We start from the raw sequence: 17,885 nt of genomic DNA on the forward strand, positions 1-17,885 counted from the left end.
TGTACTCCAACCTCCTGCTGGTTCAGTTGAGCAGATCACATCAGCTCACATTTTGCATATCTTCAAGGCTGAAATTCACAAACTCTACATAACCTTTTACTACACTTGATCATGCTAAAAGTAAATATTTCTCCCTTGGATTGAATCAAAACTTTCTCATGTGCACTTATGCTGCTATTCATGCTTACATTTCAGAAGAGTCTGGATGCTCACTCTTCTCTAAACTTCTTTAAGGAAGCTGTTGACAGCACCAGGATCTACTCATACCTCCTCTTCTTCAGGCTGAAAATAGATCATGGCTGCCACCCCTTAACAGCCTCTAGGATTTGTTTGGGAACCCAAAGCTAAGCACTCCACATGCAGTCCTGTGAAAGCTGAAAAGAACAGAATGGCCTCACCTAGTTTGCTGGCTACGTTCTTGATGGTGCAGCCCAGGTAGCAGTTGGCTGCCCTTTGCTGGAAGAATTATCAGTTGCTTGTTAGCAGCTTGTTTGCCATGAACTGTTGTGTCTTTTCCTGTGAATCTGCATTTTGGTCAATGCCGCTAAATTGCACTTTGTAGGACTCTGAATTTGGTTCTTGGTGGATTTCACTTGGTTTCTTACAGCAGTTTGTCTCTTCAGCCCTCTCTGAATAGAAGCCTCCTTCACAGTGACTGCTCTCTTCAATTTGTTAATCATCAGCAAACTTGCTGTGAGTGTGCTCTGGCCTGTATTCCAGGTTGTAATAAAGAGTTAAGTGGTACTGGCCGATGGTGGAGCTAGCTTTCTACCAACATTATTTCCCAGTTACCCAATCCATCCAATCTCATCAATTTGTCCATAAGGGTTTTAGGGGAGATTATGTCAAAGGCCTTTGTAAAGTCAAAATATACCACAGTCTCCCTTGTTTCCCCTTTTCTACACAGCCAGTCACATCATCATACCTTAATATATTGGTGCTATTGAAATAACTAAATTTAATTCTCTGTCAAAATTAATTTTTTGTAATCCAAATGTTTACCTTCACCAATTGGTCTACCTTGTTTTTAAGCAACCCTTGCCATCTATTGCCTTCACATAATCTGAAGATATGTCTTTAATTATTTTTTTTAACCACATCATGTTGTGACCAAATTTTATAACTTTTCTTATAGTCTCTGAAAATTTTAGACTGAAAAGTCTGAAAACAAGTAAAATACATTTGTAGCTATCTGTATATATCTTTATCTGGAATAAAAAAAATGGAGGAAAGTCCCATGTGCTGCATAGTCACTACTGTTCTTGAAGTAACTGGTAATAATCTTGATGGTTTGAAGTTTCGACCTACTGGCACATGATCTTGGTCCACAAGATATTTTTGATGTGATCTCACTCCAGCTCCCAAACCATCTGGTGAAGCACATATTTAGACTTGCTGTCCTTTGCCAACCCAGCCAAGCAACGAGGTCTGGGCTCATCCTCACATGCACTCCATGACCCAGTTTCTGAGATCTCACCTAGTTAGGGCACATGTTAATCCCTGAGCGGAGGGTGGGACTGAAAGCTTCCTAGAGAGGAGGCCAAAGAAGTGTCTCCTGGGGCAGATGGTACGTGGTGGCCAGGTTACATCTTCAGAGACTTTCTTGTGATTCTGTGGCTCTTTCTGAGCTGTCCACATACAGCCTCTAGTTTGACAACTATTCTGTAAGCTGGTTACATTCTTGAAGATGTTCTTGAAATAGCTCATAGCAGGCAATTTTGCATTCAATTCATAAATCAAATGATAATTCACTGATTAGATAATAGTACCAGTTCTAAGTACAAACTGTCAAAAATCACATGTCCTAATATATACCAGACACATTTAAATGACTTTTTTTGTCTTTATGATAAGGTTTCATACTCTCTATCCTATTGTCGTACCCTCATGCATTAGATCATAGTGGATCGCTAATCCAGCAGCAATCAGCCTGCCTCTTGGCTCTTCGCCTCCTGGTTTTCTGCTGAGTTAATTAGCAAATGGAATTGGCTCAAAGAGAAGATTGACAGCTTCCAGAACTGGCATAAGGTAAACAGCAGACATGTGCAGCTAAACATGAGGATCAGGACCCTGCCATTTCTGTATCAGCAAGAAAACAGACTGGCCCATCCCAATGTCACCAGTCTTAGAGCCAAAATTCACATAATTGCAGAGCTGACTTTTGGATGCCAATGCTGGTTTTGGCTACATTAAAGTAACCATAAAACGTAACTCTTTTGAAACTTGGGAAGCAGTGTGTCTTTCCTAGCAAGCTGGAGGGCTGTTACATAAGGCTTGCTGCTCGCACGACAGAAGCAAATGACAAACTAGAGCTTTTCTTGATTTCATAGTGTGCCAGTAAGGCAAAATTACAGCCCATCTTCCTGAATAAGGGCAGAGATCATCTCTCCAGTCAGCACTGGCCCCGTTTCACACTGTCTCTTGCTTTTCTGAGCAGACGGTGGACCATTTCAGGTCACTAACCACCTGAAATTTCGGGGCTTTATGAATTCTATGGGCTTGTTAAGTAGTCACTTGAATGTAAGAGCTGCCACTGAAGCAGCCAGAGAAAGCGACAGGGAGACAGAGGCGCCGCCATGCAGCACTAAGCTGTGCCATTAACGCAGTCGGCCTCGTGAAGCTTCGCCTTTACAAAACGGAGAAGAGAGCTTGGACCGCGGCCGCCGCGCAGCCAGGGCAGGGCGCGCCTCGCCGCTCCCTCAGGCGGCCGCCAGACACACAGCGGCCGTTCTGCGGTCCCCGGCGGGCCGGTGGCGCCATGGGGGAGCGCGGCGATTCCGAAGGGCTGGAGATGGAGCTGGGGCGGGAGAGGAGGAGGCAGTGAGTGACGGGAGTGGGGCCGAAGGAGTGGTCCCGGGGGGGGAGGCGGGAAAATGGCGGGTGGTGCTGCCTCAGGGGCACCTGGCGGGAGGTCCCGCAGTGCGCTCTGCACTTGTGGGGATCGAAGAGCGCTTTGGGGACTGGGAGAGTGTGGTGGAAATCTGGGATTGCGGGGGGAAGTGGCGAGCTGTAGCAGGTCAGGGGACTGGCGAGAGCAGCCTGAGGAGGTGGGTGAATAATTTCAGCCAGAATGAAGCTGGCAGTGAACGGGCAGGGGAATGGGGATGGGAGAGGAGCTGGTGTGGGATAAGGACGGGTTTGTGGTACAGAAAAAGGCTTGGAGGAGTGATGCCTTGTTGGTGGGGAGAAGGGAATGAGTGATGAGATTATGGCAATACACGTTTCTTCCCAGTGGAATAAAGCTGGAAAGCCAGATTTGACTGTCAGTAACCATTCACGAGACATCTTCCTAGCGTAGTTCTGCAGAGATGGCAGTGTGTGACTGTTTTAAGAGGCAAATGTTTCAGGGATCCAACTAAATAGCTTGGTATTAACAGTGTTGATGTAAATGTTCCATTGTGTGGAATTTTAGGGATTTTTTTTTTTTTTTTTTAACATTTCTGCCTTTTGAGTGCTAATAAACCAAAAGTTAAAATACCAGAAGCTCCTTGAGGTGCTGCCTTAATTCAGACCCTTTCTGTACGGTTTTCAAACATTCAGTTCCATGTCTATTTTTCCCCAGGACAGTGTTTATTTCAGTCTCCAAGCTGACGGTTCTCTGCAATTGTACTTTATGAAATGTTTATCTGCTAGCAGGAAGAGGAAGCTAAGGTTTATCATAGAGTCAGTATGGTTGGGCATCTGTGCTCAGAACAGCACACAAAGGAGCTCGGTCACGCTTGTACCTGTGTGTGAGCAAAGGTCCTTTTAATGAATCTCCAGAGTGGTGAGTAGTGCATCAGTGTAAGACAGAAGTTATCCAAAGCAAACACCGACTCTTATTTACCAGGCTCACCATTTTGTTATTGGTGCTCAAATAAAAAGCTGGCTGGTATTGACTTTGTTTCACTGCTGTGATTTATTATTGTTTTAACTAATGAAAATCTGGGTATTTTATGCACCTGAAGTTCTTGCTGATATCCCTGAGAACATTCTGCAACCATGGCCTGAAGCCCAGGTCACACAAAGATGTGTCTTCTGTGCTGATCGAACAAAAAATAAACGTATTTAACAAAAGTCTCCGTTTCTATAGCATGACAGAAACACAGTGGAAAGCCTGCTGCTCCTGGTGGATTCTGCAGCTATGTCCCATGTTTATCTTGTGCATACAAGCAGGCAGTACCATTATTGTATTGTTATTTATTCAACTGTTGGCAACCAGGATTGTTAGAAGTCAACATCTGAAACAGGCGCCTGTGTTGTCAGTGAATACAGAAGGCTTTAAGGTGTGATTCATCTGACCTACTTTGGTTGGCTGCTTTAGGAGGAGATGACTCACACCCTGAGAAGTTTTCTCTCCAATGGGTGTAAAGAAAGCTGAGGATGACTGCTTGCAGATAGATGTTGCCATTCCTAAGTGCAGTCTCACCCATGTCATCCTTTTGCTGGCTTATTTGGTTATTGTTCCACTCAGACAGTTTGGTAACAGCCCTCCTACCACTCTCATTTAAGAAGGGATTTTTACTTCAAGGAGTAAATTGAATCATCTGTGTCAGTGAGGGGTCTTTACCTAAGAACCTGCTGATTCTCAGTGATTGTGGATATAATACTGTGAAAGGCTTTAATGAAAGTCAGTAGCTTAACCTGACACTGACTTACTGTAATCGAGATTAGCACAGGTTCTTTTTGGGAACTGCCATGACAAATGTTCGTAAGCTAGAGAGAAAACAGAGTACTGCATTATACTTCTTAATAGACAGAGGTCTTTAGGCTCTGTGTGCATGCATGTCAGCTCACTCTGTCAATTTACTGATGTCAGTGGAGTTGCATGTGAAAATTCCACTTTGAGATTTCAGCTTTTGTGGCTTTCCAGACAACGAGAGTTGCAGGATTTGCCCAGCACACTGCTGAGTGACAGTGCCTGGAGCTTTTAGTGCTATATATACTCTTGCCTGTGGTGTCTTTTGTAATGTATAGTACCATTTGCTTTGTTCAGAGATTCTGAAGGCACCTGTGTATTTTGTCTTCTACAGGAATCAGTAAAGGCCTGCCTCGTAGCAGGGCTGGAGCTCTAGAACTAATGATTTGCCTTAAGCTTCACCTGTAATGTAGCACTAGTCTCTCTCCAGTAAACAAAATGGCTTCAGGCAGTCTTTTGCCTATTATGTGCTCTAGATGCTGAGATCTGGATAGCAAAAGGTGCAGGAAAATGGTTTTCATCCTAAGTGGCTGTCACTGTCAAGCAAAACAACACCTGCAAACTGTCTTAACAGGAACATCAGCAAATTTTTGTCTGTATTTTCAATCACAGTCTTCTTATCTGTACTGCAACTTTTTTCTCCTTCACAAGAAGCTTCCTGATCTTGTTTAGTGAATGTGGATGTCATTAAGTCTGATTGTTGATTAACTTTGGGGCTTTGAGGGTTTATGGGATTTCTTCTGTGACGACTATCATTTGTCCAATGATACGGGAAAAGATCATGCCTGGTTTTTAATAACTGTGAGGCTATTGGTAAAATCACACCAGCGTCAGTGTCCCTTTAAGTACAGCCCAGGGCTGTGGGCAAGCAGCTGCACAGAGCTGTTTTACATTCACAGTAACAGACCAGTGGTTTGGCCTGTTGTTTCCTGTCACAATTAGAAATAGCTCCATAAATGCCAAGTATTCTCAATACAGTAGTAAGCTGAAGTATTTACCAACTTGGTCAAGCTGATTTATTTCTACACTCCTCTGTCAATACGGAGAGTGTAGTTTACTACATATACACCGAATAAGCACCCTGCCTACTTTCTAGTTGCTATTGGAATACTAAATATTTACTATTAATTATTTTTTTTTATGAGAATGGTTTTCATTTCCAAATGAAAAAAAAGATTTTTCTCAGCAATTACAGCCTGATACCTCACGATGTGTCATTTCAGTATACATTTTAGTCAGGAAGGGATATAAATTGGAAGTTGGTTAGCAGCTTTGCTAGTGATGCACAAAGAAGAATAAAATCTAACGTGCTGTAAGAGATGTTATGTGTAGTCTTGAAAAGCTGAAAATACCGTGTTTGAAGGACTCATTCTAACCATGCTATTCATCAGCACACAATATTTTCTTTAAGAGGAATATTAATTTAATTTGGAAATAGCTCATCTCTATTTATATCTCTGCCGGTGTCCAATTTCAGCTGTTATTTCCTTCCCAAAATGCCATTTTAACACTTGCCTTCATCACAATTTCCTCTTTTACAAGCACTGAGAGGCTGATAGAAATCTGCTGTAAGTAAATATTATCTACTTGTGTTGAAAATATGCCAGTGATATAATAAGATTTTGTCTTCCTTCTTAGCTACCTGCCTCTGCCATTTGGAGTGGGAACAAATTAGCAGCAATGATCAGATTTCCTCCAGTTTTCCTGGATCTAAACTTTTTGACTCATGTGCTTCAACTGTATCTTTGGTGAGACTTTCACCACAACCTTTTTTGTCCCCACTATGCTACCTATATTTTCATTATTTCTTTGACTCTGTCTCCCCTCCCTAATTTAAAGTTGGTACGGAAGAACAGCATTAGATCAAAGAGAGACTGGAAGACCCAGTTGTCTCTGGTCATGGAAGATTTCTGTCTAATTGTGACTCTGCATGTTTCTTGCACTTACCTGAATGACCTTTTATTACTCTTCTGCTTATTTTATTTTCTTTGAACTTCTGTACCGTTTCAGTTTTTCTTTCCCTCTCTCTCCCCATTGCAGGCATCTCCAATCATGATTGGTCTGCTTCTGTTTCTGTAACTTTAGGTTGAAACTGATGTTCCAAGCTATGGAAAATAAAATTCTGCTGAGTGTGATCATGGGATGAGCAACAGGTGATACTATTCTGATGACAGAGCTGATGTCTGAAACTTTATTTCTAATAGAGCTAACTATTTCTTGAAGAACACTTCTCATGAATGTATTCAGAATAGGAAGATGTACATTGATGTGAAAGCTTCCCTTAAAAAACACACCAATAAATAGGACAAACAAGGGTTTTATGAACCAATTATGTTGTAATGAACCATACTAAGATTTAAAATACATCTCTCTTATTTCAAAAATGACTTACATATTTGTATTGTAGACCATATTCCAATTTACAGAGTTGTGTTCTCAGTTCTTTTGAAAGATCTCAAGTTGGTCTTTGAAAAATGGATGCGTTCAAGAGCCTTGGTTGGTTTAGGAAATCTTCCAAAAAAACTGATATGAAATAATCACAAACTGCTTTTGTAATGTGTTTTGCTACATTTTGTTTGGAGCTGAGTTGAAAATATATTTGATTTAGTGTTTTTTTGTGTGTTTTTTTGTTTTTTTTTGTTTTGTTTTGTTTTTAATAATTAGATTAATGCAAAGCCTTTTCATTGACTTTTCTAAATACCACAGGCAAATGCTTGAAAATTCAATATCTGAATTGAGAAGAACAGTAACGGAACTGGAGAAAAAGCTTAGTGGTGTTGAAGATGAAGGTAAGTGAATTGCAACAGTCTTACTAATTGAATAGGAAACACAGCAAATTATTTTTTCTTTTGGTAGGACTTACAGTTTTCATTTTGGAATATTAGTTTTCCCTTTCCAAAAATGACTGTTATAGATGTGAAATGTGAAAAATTAAGGACCTTCAATATGAAATGAAAGATGTGAAATTATGGACTACTAAATGCTGCATGTTAGCTTTTTTTTCTGTTAGCTATTAAAGATATAACGGATGACATGAGTTCATAGAGATAGTCAGTTAATATTCTGGCCACAGTAAGCCTTGTGGTAAAAAGAATCCCTTGATCTATATTTTCAAGCTCTTTTGTAATTCAAATGAATACTTCCTTAGTATGAGGAATACTAACTGGAGACCTTCTCAGTCTTCTGAAAAAAAAAAAAAGTAAGAACTGCTTGAAAAAAACAGAAGTTGACTTCTACTTGAAATAGCATGGAATAATCTGGGAAACAGAATAACCCTGTACTTGTTTTTAAGGTAATGAGTGGAAAACCAGATATGAGATGCAAGTAGAATTGAACAGACAGCTGCAAAGGCAAATTAATATTCTTAAAGACAAGGTGGAGCTTATTCATGGAAATCCAACAGGTAGAAATGGGCATTCATAATTGTTTTTCAATAAAATTAGTGATTCTATGTTGAATGAAGTCAATGAGTTGCACCTTCTGCTTATTTGTAGATAAACTGGCCATTGTTCGCATCTTTGATCAAATGCCTGTGGTGAGTACAGTGGAATTTAGTTGCTTCAGCTTCAAAACCACAGAAGAAATTACATTAAATTAAATTGATTGTACAATTTTTTTTTATGTTATTGTTCCTTAACAAACAGTATCTGTGGTCCTGTCGAGAAACCAAAGCAAACAGTCCCACTTAGTTTTCCAATTGTTTCAGTTAGGCAATTGGTTATGAATTTATAAGGCATAGAACATAATAATGAAGTGGGAATAAAAGACCTAAATGTTGGGAATAATCATGGAGTAGATTTTTTGACAGAGTAAAGATTCTACATCACCCTCAGTGAGGTGTATGAGATGGAGTAGCTAGACTGGTGCTGTCAATAACTGAAAAAATGTAAAAGCTTGATCACAAAATGATGGAATCTCTTAGGCTGGAAGGGACTGCTTTGTGATTTTTTAGTCCAGCACCCCTGCTCAAGGCAGGTCAGCTGCAACAGGTTGCTTGGCATCATGGCCAGTGAGATTTTGAGTGTCTCCATAGACAGAACCTTCTCAATTTCTCTGGGCAACGTGTTTCTGTGTTTGAACAATAAAAAAGTGTTCTCTTGGCTTAGATGGAATTTCACGTGTTTTAGATTGTTCCCATTACCTCTTGTCCTGTCACTGAGTACCTCTAAAAGTAGCCTGGCTCCCTTTCCTTCCTCCCATCCCATCAGGTATTTATACACATGGGTAAGACCCCCCGAGCCTTCTTTTCTCCACACTGAACAACCCCATCTCTCTCAGCCTCCCCTGCACATACCAGAGCATGGAGTTTTCCTCACCAGCAGGAAGACTTTACATTTTTGCTTAATTGAACTCCACGAGGTTCTCTTCAGTGCAGTTCTTCAGTGTATCCAGCACTACTCACAGTTTTGTAGCATAAGTGACAATAAATATGAACAATTGCTGTTACTTTTTGTGTAATACAGTCCCAGGAAAATTCCTCATTGTATAGTAAGTACTCAATTTTTGCAGCACAGGACAAATTGGATTTTAATGTTTTTTTTAAGGTTGTATTACTTAATATGCTTTTATTTCACCAGCTGCGTTTCAACAAAGCATGAAACAACTTCTTATGCATTTACACAAGTAGAAGTGCCTCCATCTGACTCCCATGCTTCAGATTCTGAAGATTAATGGGAGTTCACTGAGCCTGGAGGAGTCTGCATGCTGTGTTAGTGGGAATTATTACCCATTTTAAGCAGAGTGTGAATAATTGATTGCTTATTCTGATTTAATTCATGGCTTTCAGACAGTAAATATTCTTCTTAGGTTTAGTACTGCCCTAGACTCCATGATGTTCTTCAGATGGCTGGATATATATATATTTTTTTCAAACAGCCAATTAAAGCAATGAAGAAAATCCTTCCCATCCCATTTGCCTGTTTCAAGGACTTGGTTTAAAAATACAAGTGGAATGATTTTTGAAAAGGAGTCTTGAGCACAGGACATGGGGCTAGAAAATTTACAGCAGTCTGCTTCAGACAAGGTTATTCCCATCAGCCTGTAAAGCATGCACTGGCATGCACAATGGCAATATTAAAAGTGTTTATTTCCATCACATTTCCAATGTTCTCTTCACCAATCCAACTACACCTTTGCCAGGCACCTGGAGAGCCATTACCAGTTAGATAATCTGTGAGCTTTATCAGCAGCTGTGCTGCACCAATCCAGTACATTTCTAATCCTTACTAAATTCTGCTTTGCCTCCTCACCTATGGGCTGTCATTCTGTGAGATTTGATTACTGCTCCTGTAAATGAAAGAATGGCAGTGGAACAGTGAGATTCATTCTGCCAAAAGGAGCCTAGGAAACAATTTGGAGTGTCCTACACTTACTCAGTGACACCTAGGGAGGTCTGGAGCCCATGTGCCATGCCATAGATTTTTATGCTGCTGTTTTTCATCCTTCCAGTTTAGTGTGAATACATTTGTCTGTTATCCAAGAGTGGAAAAAAATGCTTTGAAATTTAGAAAAAGCTTCATTTTGGCTTGTTTTGATTGGCAGGAGATGGAAGGAAAAAGAAAATGGATGTGTTTTGGGGACTTTGCTGTCCTTTTTTCACTGAAACTATCAGGAAAGTCCATGTGTTTTTACAGTTACCCTTGTAGAAATGCAGAGCTCCATTTTCTTTTCAATTTTGGCAGATAAAACATCTGTAAAAAATACACAGATCAGTTTGTGGTGTGTAAGCATAAAGATTTATCCAAATCATTTTTATGTTTTTGGGAATTGTTCAGAGGAGCATTGGGGAATATTTAGCTTCCCTGCAGATGAGAATAAAGAACAGATGTGGTGAGTGGGTGTAGAAAAGCAGAGATCAGTCGATCATCAATCTACATTCACTCAGAGTAAAAATGCTGAGAGTGTATATATAAAAATCATGTGTGTACATTAAATAAGAAGTACACTATGATATTTAGTCCTCAGCTTGCTGTTGCATATGAAGTGAAAGGATAGCAAGGTGATTCTTCTAGCAAGACGATACCATTTCAAGAGTATAGCAACAACAGACACTAAGCAATGTGCTTTGAAAATGAAATAGCATTTGCAAGTCCTTTTAACCTATGTTCCCAAAGAAGTTAGTTACACAGTTTGAGTTATTAGAGGCACCTCTAATAATTCTTAATTTCATTACCAGTTTCAGCCATGTTTAACAGAGGAGCTATCTCAAAGGCATTAAGGATATTAATGTCATTTAGGGTCTTACGTAGTCAATAGAAGGAGAAAAGCATATCCGTAGAGTGATTTGTCTCATTTAGAGATAGGTAGGATAAAACATTTTCTTGATTTCAAGCACAACAGGGAAAATAAAGATTAGTCATCAGGGACTCTGGCAGTGAGCGAGCTATAAAAAACTGAAAGAGAAGAATACAAATGCAAATTCTGGGGCGATGAAGAAGGAAGCACAAGGATTTTCAGTGTGCATAAATTGCAATAATTGTTGCAGATGGCTTGCACTGTTTTCACTTCAGAATTAGAATGTTACTGATGAATGATTCCTTGCTGTTAAAAACACCCCTAAATCATTTAAAAATACAGTTATTGTTCTTGCTGTATTCCTTTTATTTTATTTCAAAAATATCATGAAGTACACATGTCACAGGACAGTAAATGTGGATCCATTACCTTCAACACACAAATTAGAATAGCCAGGATTTAGAAAACCATTTTTGTGTACTGAGAGTTGATTAAAAATAATCTAAATGGTGACAAGCACAGGGGAGTTGCAACACTGAAAACTGGTTTAGTCAGTAATTTCCTTTATATCCCAATGAATAATACAAATGTCATACACCACTTCAGGAATAATTGCAGAAAGAATGCCTTCTCTCCAAAGCTTAACACGGTGTGAATTTTGTTTACCCCTCTTAAACATATTAAGCATTCATTTGTTCACATTTTGTCATTAAGTGTGTTTTGGTGAAACGCGCGTTGTCTGCTGGATTCCTCCATAAGTAGGAGGAAAGTGATTTTATTCTCTCTCACCGTTTCTGCTAGAGAGGATCCCTGGATAGCAGCTTTAGTATGCTAATACCGAAAGCATACTACAGAATCAGTTCAGAAGAGCACACTCCTGATAGCATTGCCTTAGCAACGCTCTAGTTAAAATTAGCCAAGGAACGAAGGTTTCTGTGATAAATCACTGTTTTCAGGACTGCCCAGCACCATAGCTGAGAAAATTCTCACCATTGCAGCCAGATACTTCCTTTAAAGCACTGCCTTTCTGAGACCAGAGTGACTGCGTGCAGCAATCCTAGCAGATCAACCTCAGGGTTTTTCCTATATAAAAACCATAAGCAGAATGTGTGACAGTGTCACACTGGAGAGGGTGTTGGCAACCTAACAGGAGAGGCATCCAGTGTTTATGAAAACACAAAGAAGCTGTACCACAGTAGGTGTTGTTAACTGCCTATGGGGAACATCATCACTTCCTAATGGCACAGGAAACAATTGACAATTGTTGACAATTCTTTCAACAAGTCAGTGTTAAATGAATCTTGTTGCTCTTGCTGGATTACATCACCCATAGCTCTGTGACAAACAGGTCTGATATCTGGTCTTTATTGTCAAGATTGGAAGTATTTCGGAGAAAGTCTTGCATTCTGTCTCATAGCGCTGAGCTGCGTCCTGCCTCCTGCCAGACTCCTTTCATCTGACTTAGGCCAAGTGTTTTGGATGTCTCCAAGAGACCTTTTTGACTCACAGTCCTTTCCTTTCTTTTTCACGTTGGCTTTAGTTGTTCCTCCTGGCAGCCTTGCACAAACCAGCAGACTGTTTCTCACAAATCACTTTGTGGGTTCCCAGAGGCAGAATGCACTTTGTATTTCAAAGAAAACAATCAGGGAAAAACTTGCAGTGGACTGACATTATTAGCTGGCCATTCTCCAGACTGCTGCCTGTTCAGGAATTTCAGGAATTGCTTAGCACTTGTCTGGGACCCTTGGATTTCTCCCAAGAAAGATTTGTAATGAATTTCAAGGCCTTTCCCAAGCCTCACAGGAGAGATAAGTAGTAAAACATTTTGGATTCAACATCATCTTTTGTTTTAAATGTGAAGTACAGCGATGGAGGTCTGGGTTTTAACTTCCTCCTCCCACTTTGGCAGATGATAAAACAATGTTGTGGGCATCGATAGAAGGATTTGGGTAGCACTGCCCTACACCTCTTTAGCTGAAGGAACTGGATTTTTCCAACAGATCTCTGGACAAATTTCCTTAACCTGGTTCATGACAATATGTGATGCAAACAGGACTCTCTATTCTCAAATGTTATCTGTGATTCTGTGATTCATGCATTTCAACTGTTTCGAATACAAAGAGCATGCTAACCACAAGGGGGCACTTGGCATTTAAACAAATGCAGTGATTTTTTCTTCACCGGCACTGAAGCCTTTACAGCATCTATTGCATGCACATCGATTGCATATTTTACATAGGGATGTGCTGTGCTAGGTAATTTTTAATGTATCTTTTTCAGTAACTGCTACGAAATATGGTTGAGTATAATGATATTAACTTAAAAATCAATTTCAGTTACAGTAAAGCTAAAGATGTGACGTTGCTTTTTGCTCTTGGTGAGCTTAAAATTTATTTAAAGATTCAGCTAAATCACCTGCTGATCCTCAACTGCTAGTGTTGGAAGGAGGGGAGTTCATTCACTGTGCAAAAATTAATTTGATTTAAAATGTTAAATACAGTGAATTGCAGTCATCTTCTGTGCTTTTGTTGGTGGTGCTTTTCCTGCAAAACTGACAGATGTATTCCTTCTGTTCTAATTTATGGAGAAAAATTAGAGGATTAAAGCTGAAGCAAATTGCCATATAGATCAATAGTCTGCATGAGCTCTGATGAAAGCAAATTTCAGCCTCTTGATGATGTCACGTATTTGTCACCTTGTCTGTTGTAGAGTGATTGATAGAAACTGTCACCTCTGTTGCCACTGGTAGCAGGGCAAGGAAAAATCCAGAATGAGAATAACTCATGTGGGTGGCTTTAAAATTCAGCTGCAATTCCCTTCTCTATAAATTCATTTTCTGGCAAGTGCTGAGCAAAATATGTAACTTCAGACGAATGAAAAGAAAATTATGTGAAAAAAAGAACTGTAGAATTGATGTTCTCTTTGTAAAACTCTGGGCTCTTGCCACTGCTGGACACAAAACTTAATGTATCATTGCCCTGAGAGTGAATCTTGCTAAGCCTTGCAACATTCCATTACATAAAGAAAGTATTCAGTTAAAATCTCAGTGTGTCTTTTGGCTTACCAGCTTGCTGAGACTGGCTTGACATGGGCAACTTAATGAAAACTAAGAATCTTAAATTCAGGTTAAATCCCTTAGTCAGCTTATGTCTCCTTTTTTAGGAGTACCTTGTCCAGCTATTGAAGGCTTAGTAGAAGAACCTGCTATAAATCTGACCTAGACAATATTTCAGTATCCAGCTAAACTGATACTATTAACAAATTCAATTGGCCTCTAAAAATCGTTTTCAGAATTTATCTAACTGGCTCATCTTGAAGTCTTGTTGACAGTTTCTCCTGCGAAATTGCTGCATTGCTTGAAGGACTCCTGTTTCTCTCAAGCTCTCACTGGTTCTTGCTTTGTGTAAAGGCTTTTTGAGCTCCTACAAGTCAGGGTTACTATATGTTTTAAGCCATTTACTTGTGTTATTTTCTTCTTTTAAGCACCAAGCTGATTGTGTAACTATGAACATCAATAATTGAATCTCTTTCAGTGAATTTTTTCTCTGCTTGCTTCCCACAGCATTCAGTAAAGGCAAACTTAGTCCTTAATGGTTTTGGCTAAGCTCATATGCTGGTGTTTCCCACTTCTGGATTTGTATTGCTGTTCAGCAAGACTTCAGTTATAGAAGGTCTCAGCTAGTTCTTCAGTTATTGCTTTGACAGTAGGGTGAGAGGTAACTTATAACCAGTCTTTACTAACAGGGGTCTCTGGGACCTCTCTGAAGTTTTACCACTGAGAATTTTCTCATTCTGTTTTTGAAATTGCCTTCTGTAATCTATGGGAAGTTGGAGAATTTTGTTAGTTGAGTAGGAACATCTGTCTGGCAAGAATTCCTATTCTGAGCTCTGCAGCATCTGTTAGGTGCCTGGACCCAGAAGCAGAAATCAGAAACTGAGTTTGCTGCATGAATTTCCTAGGTATTCCTAGATTGGAATTCACAACAGAATGTATAATAGAGATGGAAAACCATTGGGAAATTGGTGAGAAAGGTACAAAGAATTGTCTGAAATCCAGAAGTATCCTTTCCAGAAGTATACATGATCTGGCATCAATTGTGACTTCTTCTTTCTCCATCCCTTTAAATTTTGTTTTCTTGACTGATGAGCAGCCTGACCTCAAGAATTATTTCAGCATTAGTAAGTAAGGGCAATCTCAAGATACATTATTCTATGAATTGAAGCTCTTACAGTGTCAGAGGACTGAAATGTAAGTCTGAAATAAAATTTGTTAGTTAATTTTTAGTTTGTTTGGCAGAAGAAATTGTATTTCTAGTATAATATGGGTAGAATATGCATATCAGGTTGTGCTTCATCAGGGCACAACCAGAGCCACCGTGACTGCTGGAAAACTTCGCTTTGAGGCTCTGTAAGGGCTTTCAGCAGAAAATTAAGCAGGTTGATTAAGCATGTTCTTGTGGAAAACCAAAGAAGCAAAAGTTCAGATGCCTACCTAAGTTTTACAACAAAAACAAGTGTGAAGAATGTAAGATTCTGCATAATTCACTGTAGGATGTTAAATTTTGCTTGAAGTGTAATTTAGACACTAGTCTCTTTCTGATTTTTTAAAATTAATTAATTAATTTATTCATTTAATTTTGATTTTTGGATTTTTTCCCAATCTATAAATTGGGAGTGATTTCAATTTCTTGTTTCTCTGGAGGCACACAGATGATAATTTATTATCATATTATCAACTTATTTCTGTCTGCTTGCTCATCAAAAGTGGTGATGTACTATGCAGTTCATTTGCTTACAGCTGGATATCATCCTTGATCCAGAGCTGAGTGCCCAGACATCTGCACAAGACCAGCTGCACTGGCAGCAAAATACAGACAATACTTCTGAAAAGGTTAAAGGGAAATAATAACAATAATTTATAAAAAGATCTAAAAGTGGTCTGCTGAAGAGGTGAAAGAACTTAAAGAAATTAGACCAATACCATCACTGGGGATATAACTGATTGCTCTGTTGTGACTAACAGCTGCAACACCAAGACTTGCTGTATTTAGTAACTTACGGACAGTCTTGAGGGTAAATAAGTAGTGCAGTGTAGAATTACATAGAAGAAATCTTGAGAACAGCATGAATTTTTGTTTTTGCTGTTTTTCAGCTTACTATGGTGGCACAAAATATGTTGTGCAAAAATATGTTGTCATATGATTGTGGTCTTTAATGTAGTCAGGTCAGAAGGCAAAAAAATTAGAAACCTTTTTATCTGACTTTTTTAATACTGTACAGACACTGGTGTAGTGAAAGAACACATGATCCTGGTGGAATTTGGCTAAATCCTTAATCTGTGGTTTACTCGTTTACTTTCTGTCCTTGAATTGGAGAATATTAACTGTATTGAATATAGGAGCCTTCTGTATTAGGACAAAGGTTTCATCTGCATCCAAGATACTTCAGCTTTAATTAGGAAAAAAAACAAAAACTCAATTCTTTTCATGTCTCCAGTGTGTCTGTTATAACAGATTAAAGATAGTAACAGTACAGTCATGTGTGAAACATTCTTGAAAGATATAGCTTTTCTTTCTCTCTTCCCTCCCTCCCTCCCTCCCTCCCTCCCTCCCTCCCTCCCTCCCTCCCTCCCTCCCTCCCTCCCTCCCTCCCTCCCTTCCTTCCTTCCTTCCTTCCTTCCTTCCTTCCTTCCTTCCTTCCTTCCTTCCTTCCTTCCTTCCTTCCTTCCTTCCTTCCTTCCTTCCTTCCTTCCTTCCTTCCTTCCTCCCTCCCTCCCTCCCTCCCTCCCTCCCTCCCTCCCTGCCTCCCTCCCTTCCCTCCCTTCCCTCTATAGCCCTAGGCTATACACAAGTACTGGTTTTCTGGATCTGATATTTATAAGATGTTTGCAACTCTGGCCATTGAGGGGGGTTGGAATTAGGTGATCTTTGAGGTCCCTTCCCAACCATTCTATCATCAGTAAGGAAAAATTACAGGGGGAGTAGCTAATATTTGGAGAGATTCATATTATCTTTCTTTCAATGTTTAATGCATAGGAATCTGGTTAATAGAGTTATAAAATCAGTTACTTTGGAAAAGACCTCTATGGCACTGCCAAGTCAATCACTAACCTTGTACCTAAGCTTTACACCTACATGTCTTTTAAAGACCTCCAGGAATGGTGACTCAACTGCTTCCCTCGGTAGCCAGCTCTAATGCCTCTCAACCCTGTCATGAAGAGTATTTTTTATCTGATATTCAACCTAAGTTTCCCCTGCTGCAACTTGAGACCGTTTCTTCCTGTCCTCTTACACGTTGCTTGGAAGAAGTGGCTCATATTCAGCCAACTATTGGCCAGTACCTCAGGTTCTTTCCCACTGGGCAGATTTCCAGCTATTCTATTCCAAGTTTGTAGCTTTGCCTGGGCTTACAGTCACTGAGAAAAATTAACTGATATTGCTAAGACAGTGGTCAGATGGTACTGAAAGGATTCAGTTATTCTAGCTAAGAAGATGCTTAATTTAAAAATCAAAACTAAAATCCTGAAACAGATACTTCTTTTATTCAGAGGGCCTAAGCAGACAAATGGAAAAAGCCTCACTAGACTGAAGTGGTGGGATAACAAATATTAAAGATACAAACTTTGCAGAAGTGATCAAAACAGATAGATGTTGTGCGTAGCAGATAGAAGGGACTTACATGCTTTAAAGTTCTTTCTTTATCATCTGCTTGGATGAAATCACCTTGAGGAAGGATAAAAAAAAAAGTTAACACAATAATATTGGGTATTTTTTCTTGTTTGTATGTACTGTTTACCCCTTAGCTAGATCTTTGTTTCCTACTACAGGCAGTGGAAACCTTGTCAATACTGTGTGCTGAGTGTATAGATTCATATCTAAATTCATCTCAGTAGGCATCGTTGGTAGAACACTTATGTAAACGGAGACTTGCAGACATTTCAGTGCAGAATAGCCTACTGCTGCTCCAGAAGTAT

General features: G+C 39.6%; 1 protein-coding gene across 6 annotated transcripts in view; it reads left to right on the forward strand.

Annotated features, from left to right (window-relative positions):
* Nucleotides 1–2,292: 2,292 nt before the first annotated feature.
* Nucleotides 2,293–17,885, forward strand: part of CCDC169 (coiled-coil domain containing 169) — a 32,573-nt gene continuing 16,980 nt past the window's right edge. For 3 of the 6 annotated variants that reach the window (XR_007377754.1, XR_007377755.1, XM_048948743.1), the window contains exons 1-4: nucleotides 2,295–2,820; nucleotides 7,385–7,467; nucleotides 7,971–8,081; nucleotides 8,173–8,213. Coding sequence is in view for 4 of the 6 variants with exons in the window: in XM_048948743.1 (XP_048804700.1) it covers nucleotides 2,759–2,820; nucleotides 7,385–7,467; nucleotides 7,971–8,081; nucleotides 8,173–8,213 (297 nt within the window). In the remaining 2 variants the exon portion in view is untranslated. Of the gene's footprint in view, nucleotides 2,821–6,316; nucleotides 6,427–6,718; nucleotides 6,832–7,384; nucleotides 7,468–7,970; nucleotides 8,082–8,172; nucleotides 8,214–17,885 lie in introns of all 6 variants that reach the window. The other 3 variants (XM_048948767.1, XM_048948759.1, XM_048948774.1) reach the window with 3 other exon arrangements.

This window comes from Lagopus muta, chromosome 1 (assembly GCF_023343835.1).
Source record: "Lagopus muta isolate bLagMut1 chromosome 1, bLagMut1 primary, whole genome shotgun sequence".
Lineage (NCBI taxonomy): Eukaryota > Metazoa > Chordata > Aves > Galliformes > Phasianidae > Lagopus > Lagopus muta.